Raw genomic sequence first — 12196 nt, forward strand, 5'->3', positions numbered from 1 at the left:
CACATTCTGAAAGACTGGGCTGCTTAAAGACCTTTTCGTGAAGGTATCAGAAAAGGTGCAATTGCAAACTTCAAGAGTTACTTCTGAAAGTATTGGCTCTGGACTATCTCTTTAAAGTTTTCTTATTTAAAATTAGATCTTCCTATTTTAAAACATTTTCTTTTGGATCTCTCTCAATCCATCCCAAAAATGAGCCTAGTCCAATTCCCACTACTAAATGCTGATTCTCATTGTCATAGCTCTCATTTTGATAACACACTACTACACATTACTGCACACCGACACATAGAACACTGCTTTGAGTCAAAGTTCTTATTAACCTTAAGGACCAGAAAACACTGAATAGAAATAAGGCTGTACTACTTTCTAACAATCAAATAAGCAATGACCTGTAGTAAACTAGCACAACCGCATCAAATGGAAATGCCTCATCCCTGTGAAGATCAAATATGTTAAAAAGAACACCAGAAATAAATGTATTTTATCTTATATCCATATATGTTGATGCAAACATAGATCCTCATTCAGAACATACACATGTATTCATATGTATACAACATATGTATGTTATATACAGCTTTATATATTATTTTATATCAACTTTATATAATATATGAATACTATACCAGCCTCCATTAAAGATATCCCCCTTTCACAATGCATGTTTCCCACTGAAATGTATTAGGAGAATGTTGAGCTTGATACATCAAACACTCAAAAGTTAGAAAATGTCAAAATTACACTATCTATACAACCTTGCATTGGTTCTTATTTCACACAGTCTTTAATTGCATAACTCATACTTTTTTTTTTCCTACAAGATGCTTTTCAGTGTCCATGACTGACAATGTTCAGTGAATGAACAATTGTTCAATATCTCACCTTACCCTCATCATTCACCGTCTGTCCTACACCTTGTTTAAAATACACAAAACTTTTATCTGAACATAGAATTATTAATTTCTTCCAGAGCATTTCTGTGGCACTCTTCACTATCATATCTAAGGGTTTTGAAATTACATCTCCACAACACCCTTCTGAGCTGAGGAGCTTTTGTTATTCTTATGTTACAGTCAACTCAAGTCAAGAGTGCCCATTACCTGTTTGCTCAGAGTGCCCAAGATTTCAGAGAGGTCAGAACCATTTGTTCACAGCACTGTTCTCCTTGACTTGGCTACAGCTGGGTGCATTCAGAACTTCCAGAAATCAGTCCCCAAGAATCTTGGGTTGGAAATCATAAGGAATCTGCCACCTTGAGTATGTGGGGTTGAAGGTACCTCCCCAACATTGTAATGACCTTCTAATGGAGGCAGCAAGAAGTTTTGGATCTGCAGAGTGGCCCTAAAAGAAAGTGTCTTTCTCTCTCCTGCAGGCTTCTAATTCATTTTTCAGCTTCTGTAATAAATTAAATGGGTAATCTGGCTGCCTGAACTACGCAATCCTAACTCTCACCCTGAAAACTCTCTCCCCATCTCCTATCCTCAGTTGGCCTAGACACAGTCTTCATTTTTGTCTACCTTCGCATTGCTATCAAACTCCTTGCCACCTACCCGGCACATTTCTCCTCTTCCATACCAGCTGGGTAGCTCCTTTTCCTCCTGTTTGGATTTCATCACCAGGAGTTTGAGTCTAAAAGAGAAAGTTTTGCTTTCCAATACTATGATCTGCATCAGAATGGGCCCTGATCCCTAGGGGAGCAACAGTAAAAAGATGCTCTTGCTGTGTTTTGTCCATACAGACAATTTTTACTGACATTTACCACATTTTCTGAAATTCAGGGCTCTCTGACAAGATTGTGCTATTAACACAACTTTGATTGTTTTTAACAGATTTTTTCAAGGAGATGAAAACTTCTTCCCATAAGACATTTTTTGACATGGATAAAACAATACTTTATCCAACCTAATACAGAAAAACAGCTGAACAGAGTTTTTTTTCAAAGTTAAATAAAAAATAAAATCACCCTGAGACAGAGAGCTGAGGGGGAAATTTCAGCTCAAACAATGAAATACTAGCAAAGTTGTAAAACCTTTGAAAATAGGAGCTTGTAATAAAAAATGTTAGGCAACTTTAATTACAGTTGTTTCTGCCTGAGTAGTTGCCTATAGTATCCCTTCTCTAATGCCATTTGCTATATGAAAAACTAATTAAAAAAAATCCAAAGTGAAATTTATACTAAAATATATTTATCTAGGAAAAACTTAAATACAAAGTAATAAAAAAATTGCTTATATATCATTATGTTATCATCATACAAATAAGACATGTCTGCATATATGAATATATTTTGAAGAAAAAACAAGTGTCAGTTTGGGAAGAGGAATTCTTAAGAAGAAAGTACAGCATGGATCCAAGACAGTTAAGAGAATTAAATGAGACATGTAAATCACTGTCTTCATTTTTTGATTCCATGATCCCATTTACCTAAAAAGCAAAATCTGCCCCTCGGGACTAGGCTCTGAAAGACGTGAATCAGTAAAGATTCAAACCCTTCTCTGTATCATTATTTTTCAGTTATATTTACATTCTCAGTTGCCAGTACAGTCTCTAATGCGCAATAGTTAGAATCACAAAACCCACACTATGAAGGTTTGCATAAAAATTAATTAGCTTTCATCTCCAGAGAGTATGCACCCTTCCAGGTCACCACGGAGGCCACTAGAGGTGCAACCATAGCTGCTTCAACACTGGAGCTCATTCCCCAGCTCCACTTTCCCATCTCACCAGCATAATCAACTTTGGTGATAAAAAGGAATTGTTTCACCAACTCTTTTACAAGACTGTCACAAGCAGCTTCATTCACTGCAACAACACTTATGAAGCAGCAAGTAGCTTACATCACAGGCTCAGGGAATGCATTTACATTAACTGAAAAAAGAGAAGTAATCAAAAATAGCATAAATTACTTCACTATCATTTAACAAGTAACTTTTGGGTTTTGTTCCATTAGAAGCTGCAGTGCCAATCAAAGAAGGTAGCTCCTAGACCTCTGCTTCCAGTGAAGTCTAAGGCATCTTTCTGTTGGCAGTAACAGCAGGAGAAACAGGCTTGAAAAGTGAACTAAGGGTATATGACATATCAAAGCAATTCAGAGTTGAAAAGAAATATTCTGCAAGGACACTCTCCCCACAAAAGCATATGCATATACTGTAAATTTTATCTATGCAAACTGCCATACTGGCCAATATTTCTTACATCATTCAGTTGCTTATTGCGGGCTGGGATGATCGTATTGGTTAGTTGCTTATTCCCTGCCTTTAAAGCTGCATCTCTTCTTGCTTGCTCAAGCAGAACTCTTGCTCGTTCTTTAAGTTCTTCCTGTCTTGACAACATACGTTGCTTAAAAATAAAGAAATATAATTAACAGTAAGGCAGCCTCAGGGTACTTAATGTTTATACAGTGGTTAATAGCCAGGAGCCTTCCTATATAATAAAGGTCAGAAGTCACATGGATTACAGCTTCATGAGGTGACAGAATATTCTATAGAAATGAAAAGTAAAGATGATCAAAATGCAAAATTAAAAAAAAGTCGTAGACCTTTATAATGTAAATAAGAGTTCTCTCCCCTCCCCTTAAAACTTAATTTCTATCAATACTTAATGCTTTTAAACTGCAACTGTGGAAAAAAAAATAATTGGCTTCATGGAAGCTATGTTAAATGTGCTATGTTAAATGTGCTATGTGTTTTCTTATTTACTTTAATATGTATGCAAATACAATGCTTTGTTGGCTACTTATATGGGTATCATTTATAACTTAAATTGAACACAAAGAGGCTAGGTACAAGGCAAAAAACCTGTGAAAATATCTGCTTCTACTTTATTTATGAATAACCACAAGAAAGTCCTTTGTACATATGACTGAATCATTGAAGACAGAAATAACAGAAGAGGGGCTTCTGCATAGGCAACATGAGCAGCTCCCACACATACATACTCCCAAGTCCTAACTTTTTTTGTCAAGGTCAGCTGTGAAGACTCTGGGAAAAGGCGTCTCTAGGCCTTTACATGAGATAGAACTAAGACAGATGTTGCAGGTTGTGCTCCTGCCACAACCACATGGAACTTGAGATGGTTGACTCTAACCAGCAACTGAGTGCTCAAGGTTAAGATTGAGGCTCACATCTGAGATTTTATTACCATGTGCAAATGCACAGACAATTAACATCAGAGAACCACCTTTAAAGTCATCTCTTCCTCTTTTTTTGGCCTATTACACCCTTGCACATGGAAATCTTCATAGAGAAGACATCCTGTCTCCTCTGCTCTATTATTCTGTATGGGCCACGATGTTCCTTTTTCATCCAGTACACAAAGATGATGATAAAGAGAAACTTCACGAGACTTCACTGATTAAAGGAAAGAAATTAGCTGGCTATGGAACTAATATTTGGCCATTATCACCCATCTAAGGACTTCTTCTCTTGCAATAAAATGAATCTTTATGGCACTTAGGAAAAAAATGTCAAAATATTTGAAGCAATTCACATGACCAAAAGACTGGCTATATTCTTTTCTAATCAGAGCAAATGGCACAAAGCCAAACAAAGCCAAAACTCAAGAAAGCTTTTCACAGGGGTAAAATTAATAGGCTGCTCTGGCATTTTTGTAAACAGGGCTGATATCATCACAAAAATAAGGAAAAAGATATTGTGGTTAAGTAGCATGCTTGAGGCCACTCAATGAACAGCATAACAATATTCTGGAGTTTCTACCTCACCATCATGGCTATGTTCACAAGGCTGTGTGGTTTCTCAGACAAGATTTTGAAATATCTTTGATATAATTTAAGGTATTCAAAACTTTACAGTTTTTGAATATGGATCAATGAATTGGCAAGTCTTTTTCCGATTTTTGCTTCAGTACACAATACTCAGAAGAAAGGGTACACTCAGTGGCAAAAGTTTTGGAGCCATCTTCTTTGAGATAGCTGAGAATACAACTTCCTTTAATTGGAGAGAAATTGGAAAGATTAAGAATAGGACAACTCCTATAAATTATTTTCTCGTGTAATGGCTCTTTTTCAGCACCACCTACTTTTCACTCAAAGTATTTATTACCCAGCAATAAAAATACACCACTCACATCACCATTTATACTGAAGATAAGATGTAAATTACAAACATGGAGAAAGAACTTGAACACCATCTCCATCCTGACTCACAGGCATAAGAAAGTTTAAATTTCTTACCTGGGCTGTTTTTGCAGTTTGATCTGTATGATTTAAAGCTGTTCTGGCATCATTGTCAGAATCAGATTCTGTTTGCCTCGGAGAAGCATGCGGTTTCTTTGCAAGATCCGTATCCTTATTATAGGAGTATCCAAGCTTAGAAGTCGGAGATAAACTTGGCTTTGTGGCAGGTGAACTGGGATCTGCTCTTCTGCTCTCTGTGGATCCTATATACCCCAGCTTTTCTTGCTCTGAGAAACCAACGGTACTGTCTGAGCTCTGGTGTCTCTTCTTGCCGTTATCTTCACAAGCAACTGTGGGAGATGCATCCTCTTTTTGATCACTGACATGTGCCAAGTCACTCAAGTCTAAAGTGTCAGCTATCAGTAATTTCTTCCTTCCCAGCGTAGGCTGTGCTTGCATTGTATCTGTACTGCTACACTTCCCAGCGTCTTCAGATGCAGAAGTCCTTCCAGAGCTCTGCTGGGATTTCTGTGGATCCGTGTCACTTCGAGTCCTGCGAGAAGAAGGGGAAGCTGTGCTTGGGCTTAAATGGTCATCTGGAGTCTGATGCTCACTCTCAGATTCGCCAACACCACTGTCATTTACAAATACGGAGTCATCCTGAGAAGCAAAATCTGCCAAACCACTGTCTGGTGGATGCAGCTTGGGCTCCCGATTCAGGTCATTTAGCTCTGCGTAGAATTTTTCCTGGTCAACAGAACTGTTTGTGTCTGTTTCATAGTTACCCACTTTATATGTGCTTTTACTACTGTTCTCCTCTATTTGAACCACATTTAACTCCTGGCCACAGAAATGTGCCCTTATTTGATAGAGATAGGTCATAACAGTCAGTTTGTCGGGTATCGCTAATAAAACCATGTCAGAAGGTTCCAGCAATCGCGATATTCCTAAACTGGCAAACCCATCGTATGCCTTTAAAAACAGACAAAATAAAGATTACAATGTGGCAGTTTCTTACATATTGTAACATTTCAAGAATGCAAGTGGAAGTTTCAGACATAATAAGCAAGCCTAAAAAATATTCAGTATTACAGGAACAGTATGGGTTCAACTCTATTACTTATTATTCTTCTGGCTTCATTACAATAGTCACTATTTTTTGTTGCACAGTCCAACATCCAACTCATTGTTTATTTCCCCTGATGGCTTCTAGATATCTCCCAGGGTATCTTCACTGTAATGCAGGTGGAGAGAATATAACCAGTAAAGACACTCAACTATTAGCTATTTTTTAACACACCTCAAATACCATACACTAAAATCTTTGGTAACTCGAAATTATGCCACTTTCACGAGTAAAAAGCTGTTCAGGAAACTTAAAAGCCTTTCTGTTTGCACTAAGAAAACCTACCAATATCTTAAATAGTTCTCACTCAAGTAGTAGGAAACAAGAAAAAAAAAAAAAAAAAAAAAGAAAAAAAGCAACTAAGGATGGCTTTTTAAGATAAGGAACAAAGATACAAGAAACATGACACTAATCCATTTTGGGCTTTATCACTGGTGATCAACCTTCTCCTTTCTACTGGTCATGTAATTGCAGTGACTTGTGTTGATGAAAAACTATGTCCTGATAGTCAAAAAGAACACCACCAGAGATTACTTGGTACAAGACATAAATCACATTACTCCAGTAAACAAATGCATTTTAAAAACCTTTGTTGATGTTACATTTATAAGAAAGAGTGAATTTTATTCCCATTTCACCTTAATTTCTAAAAGCTAAACAGTTTGCAAGCCTCCCAATTTGTGAGGCCACATTGTCTTCTTTCTGTTAGCCCTTTAAATGAGTGGGCTTGGTGCATCAGGTTTTTCGAGTTTTGAAGAATTAAAGCTGTTTCTCAATTTACAATTAATTATTACTATCCTGGATTAACCCTGGAAGACAATATTGTGTTTCAAGGAAGCCTTTAAAAAGGCATAGATGCACTCAGTTAAAGCCCTCAGACTTCTCCTCCCCCAGTAATTCTGTAGTTCCTTTTTCACCTCTTCTGAAGGGGTCTAAAATGTTCACAGTTGTTCCTACACTATTTTGAACAAAAAAAAAGAGTGCTAAATTTAAGACATGGACAAGAACTGGTCCTTTCACAACACAACAGTAATTCACATTGTTGGCTTCAACTCTACCCCAGTTTTACACTATTTCCTTAATTTATTTAGTTTTTAGAAGGGTGGAAGAAAGAAAGAAAAGAGAAATCAATTATGACTTTTTTGTTTGTTTTCATACTAGTTATATGTTCAACAGTGAGTTAAAATGTAGGTCTGGCCTGGCCGGCTCTCGGCAGACCTGGCTATTTTACTTGCTCTGAGAAAAGGAGGCTCTCCGATTCCCATTGCAATGTCATTCCTTACTCAAGGGTCAAACAGTTTTTATTTCAGCCGCTTCTCAAACTCTGCTTCTGAGAGCTGGAATTTATCTTCCTGAAATTTTGTATGCTTCCCCTCACGCTGAGGTATAACTTGCCAAAGCATTTTTGGTGAAGTAATTTTTATATCACTATAACAAATGATTCACAGAATTTATCTAGACATAGAAATTATCTGAATAATTTATTTTTAAGCCCTTCTGGCTGTCCCTGTGCAAAATGATTTGGCCTAAAATCATTGCAGGTCTTTGGTGGAGTGTCGTATCTTGGGAAGGTTCATTATGTGAGATTGTTATGCCACTTATAAAAGCAGAGTTGTGCTTAGATACAGGAGCAGCAGCGGAAAACATGACTGCTGTATTTGCTGACGCAAAGCACTACATGGAGCAGGAGAGCTGGAAAATGATGGGTGGGAGGGAATGGGAAGTACTCAGACAGTAGAAGTGGGACAGCTGTCATTTACCTGACCTTGAGACACAGAGCTGGAGGAACAGGATCAGGCTGGATATGGAGGAGAGGGAGACAAGAGAGGTGGAACTGAACAGACATGAGGAGCATGAAGAAAGGAGAGTTCATGGAGAGCAGTGCAGGGATTTGTGTGGGCAGCCTAAGCCATGGCAGGTACCAGGAATGATGAATACTCACATGCTAGCAGAAAACAGGCTGGGTACGAGAGCGTAGCAAGCCAGTTGGTCCTGTGGACCAAAGGTAACACCAGGTTTTGTTGTTTGATTAAGTGTGTCAGTGCTGATTCAGTGGCATAAACAACCTGTTACCCCACACTGAAGGCAGTGGGAGTGACCATCTGAAGAATGACACGATCTAAGGATGGGCTTAGCCGTCCATGGCAGCCACAGCCCATAGACATGACTTGACCTGAACTCTTTTATACTCTTAATTTCTTATTTATATGCTAATAAAACTAAACCCTAAGAATATCTCCCAGGGTCTTTAAAATGAAGGTGGGGACAGTGTTTCACAGTTGTCAGGAAAAACACTTTTTTAGAATGGGTAATGCTACATCAGAAGGATTGAATTTGGGACTATGGATAATCTCAGTACAGCTGCAATCAGTTCTTCTGGTGACGCTTGGGATTAAACACAATAGTTTTCCACTGATGCCAGATACTTATTTCCCATTCCCTCTCCTTCTCCTTCTGGACGATACCTATTCTTGATTCTCTCCTTTTAAAGTACACTAGATATCTAGATTGGCATGCAAACGTTTTACAGTCATTAGTTCTACAAACAGCAATTATACTTTCTGTAGCACTGTGTGATAGGTTCTCCTTCACTGCTAGAAAAGCTGGGAGCTTCTTGATATTCCAGCATATTTGTAAATTCCTAGTGTTTCTAACTAGTTTGTAACATGGTATTAACAGAGTAAAATTTCCAAGTCAAATTACTTCTTGTTACACAGAGGCATAACTAAGCCTCGATTTCAGAAATGTTTATATGCATGTTTAACTGTGCGCCTGCATGATCCCACCAAGGTCAACAAGCAACTCTACACACAGTTAAATACGTGGTTATGATTTTTTGAAATCAAATAGTAGAAGTGAGCATGAACATCTGCTATAAAAAAATGGCTGCCAGTTTAAAGGTAAGGAATTTTTTCCAATTTGACTCAATGCTATCCCTGTAATATTTCTTCTGTTTAAGTGTATATTCTAAAATGACTTCTTCCTTGAAAAATGGAATATTTTGTCAAGACAACTGAGTTCAAAAGTATTGAGAACTTTAGTAGAAATGGTCAAAAACTAGAAAAAAGGGGAAAAATAAAAAGCATCACAAAAATTGAAAGTGCCAATCAAACATCCAGAAGATCTTACTATTTCCACACAATAATCCCTCAAATGAAACAAGCTTCTCTAAACAATAAAAGTAATTAAAACCAGAAGTTCATTATTAGAACCACACTGCTGTGCCCTTCCACTTCTTGCTTTTTTCATCCCCTCCAAGCTCCAGCCAAGTGTAGTTTAGTAGCTTACATTTTTAAAGTGCAGGACATGTTATTAGCAATATGAAAACTTTCTATTTTTGATAAGGGACTATACTGGCAGTATGCTGTCATTTTAACGCATTTTTCATTATTATTTACTAATAATCAAATGAATGTAGTACATAAAATTAGTTGGCTAACATTATTGGGAAGGCTGTATGGACAGTTTGATAAATATAACACTTAAGTAGAACCACAACTTTTTGGATCAGCTGGGAAGGTATCCCTCTAATGTTTTTAACCTTCTCAAAGACAATCCTGGTTTCTCTTTTGTTCCTCGCAGAAATCTGAATTTGCAATGAGCACAATGCACCAGAACACACACACACACACACACACACACACATATGTGTATGCAGGACACTAAACGTATTTACCTATCTCCTGATGAAGTTTGTTGGGTTTTTTTTTTCTAATTTACTGACAAGCTGATTGACAGACATCAATTGGGATCTATCAGCACAAGCACCACAGGCAGTATTTCAACCATTTCCCAACTACGTAACACACTGACATATTGGCAAAGATCAGATGTCACAGGTAAATAGCCTTTTTTATTCAGCAGCAGTGGCAGCACGAATTTGACAAATGACTAGTGTGTGTTATAAAGAAACTCTGATGATACGGTTTTTGTAACTGCATTTCAATGTGTAATTATACACAGCAATTGCACTGAAATAGTTGTCTCAAGATTTCTCCTTTTTTTTTAATTAAAATACAAAGGTCATGCACTTCTAAAAGATATTCTCTTATGGGTTAACCTTTAATCTGTGGTCACAGTCACCTCTTACCTCCTTTCCTGGGAGGGGAAAAAAAAAAAAGCTGCTTCAGACAAAGAAAATTGTCCTATTCATCCATAGATGTTATTTTAATTGGTTAGGAGGAATCATTGTCAAATGTGTTACATATCTGCATGGAATTTATAGGCAGCTATTGTTGCCAGTGCTGCATTCACTCCAACCAAGGGCACGCGGGGTTATCAGGCAGAACTGTGTGAGACCAGGAAATAAATCTGCAGGAAGCAACTGAGATACTCAATGTAGCTGTCAGGCGAAGGCTTGCAAAGTGATGAAAGAAAAAAACTGCACAATAACAACAATCATTACTTCTTCAAATCCTGGGAACTATATCCTGTTAGAGAGACGGACTAAAAAGTTCACTGTTTGCCATCGCAGTTTCATAAAGAAAAGATGACTGATCCTACTGCAAACATTTTTAATTAATAATCTATTCTTTCTTTTTTATAATCCATCTTAATTAGCCCAGACGCTCAATGAAACTTGAAGTACAAAAACATATGGTCACAGAAAACACTGTGATGCCATGGATAATCCACTTAGGTCATCGTAAGACCCTGTATTACTATCAAAATGAGATGATTGGCTAAATCACTCATTAGATAACAGCAGCTCAGAGATATTTTATTATTTATAATACTTAAGTACTATTTTAGTATTTTACTCCCTAACACGTAAGTCTGCAGGCACATGAAAATATACTTACACTAAACACAATTTTAATAAAGCACTTACAGAAATTCCACATATCTACAATCTAATACTCTTTAGTTATATTTGCTATATAATATTGAACCTAATTAATCTATTCAAAGTATATTTTATATCTTCATCCCAATTCAATTTAGTATTTTTAAAGTGGTATAAAAATAAAATCACAGCATTGAGAAGGCAGCTACTTAAAAACAATTTTCAGATGATCTTCAGGAATAATTTTATTATCAGTGGCTCACACAAAAATTATAATTTCTAAACATGCCTCTAGGGCTCAGTTGAAGTTTGAAACACATCTAAAATAGTGAGCAGAAATAAAATACCTTTCTGTGATTCCCAAACCGAGTTCCTGTATATTCCAGAGAAACTTTTTACATCTTTGCATCACAAAAGTATAAAGAGTGGTTTAAAACAGCTGCCCAGCACAAAGCTATAAGCTATTTTCTAACGTTTTGGTTTACTTGCAACGTATTGTCTCAACACTTTTTATCCTAAACTTCCTATGTTTCCACTTCACTCAGCTGGCACAGTATAAAAGAAGGTGTAAAATTTCATCTTTAAATTACAAAAATCACCATGAAAGCAATATCAACTGTGACCAATGCACAGAGCCCCGTTAAAGCAACAGAAAGAGAAGTCTTGCATACAACAAACCAAAAGCAGTTATGTTTTTTTTAATTATGTGCCTGATTAGAAAAATCAGAGTGATTACAGGAGGCTAGCCAGTCCTTTCCTTTGCTTTCACAGTTAATGTAGGCCATACAAATACTAAACTCTAATGCCATCCTCGCACTTGTTGTGAATGTTAAAGACCATGACAAACGAGAGTCAATAATGCATCCGATTTGAACCGTGGGGGGTTGAATACCTTCTGTGAGCTGCCGTTATGACCTTACAAAACAACCACACTTTCCCAAAATTAATAAAAACCTGCAGTGAAGCCAAAATTGAAGCTATGTCTTTTTTTTTTTTTTTTTTTTTTTTTTTTTTTTTTTTTTTTTTTTTTTTTCTTTTCCCTGGCAGTTCTTACCTTTTTGTTGTTCTCTTTAATATCTTGAGGATTCAGGGACTTGTAGTCACTGAGGGGGAAAATGGCACAGTGGGTATGTACAGTATTTGATAAAAG

General features: G+C 36.9%; 1 protein-coding gene across 7 annotated transcripts in view; it reads right to left on the reverse strand.

Annotated features, from left to right (window-relative positions):
- The window catches only part of EHBP1 (EH domain binding protein 1), a 231646-nt gene that overhangs the window by 63037 nt on the left and 156413 nt on the right, over positions 1 to 12196 (reverse strand). For all 7 annotated transcript variants that reach the window (XM_026844922.1, XM_026844924.1, XM_026844923.1 and 4 more), the window contains 3 exons: positions 12101 to 12149; positions 5192 to 6106; positions 3196 to 3339 (listed from right to left, as the gene is read on the reverse strand). In XM_026844922.1, the coding sequence (XP_026700723.1) occupies positions 3196 to 3339; positions 5192 to 6106; positions 12101 to 12149 (1108 nt within the window). The remainder of the gene's footprint in view (positions 1 to 3195; positions 3340 to 5191; positions 6107 to 12100; positions 12150 to 12196) is intronic.

Source organism: Athene cunicularia (genome assembly GCF_003259725.1).
Source record: "Athene cunicularia isolate RWA chromosome 3 unlocalized genomic scaffold, athCun1 chr3_part1, whole genome shotgun sequence".
Classification (NCBI taxonomy): Eukaryota; Metazoa; Chordata; class Aves; order Strigiformes; family Strigidae; genus Athene; species Athene cunicularia.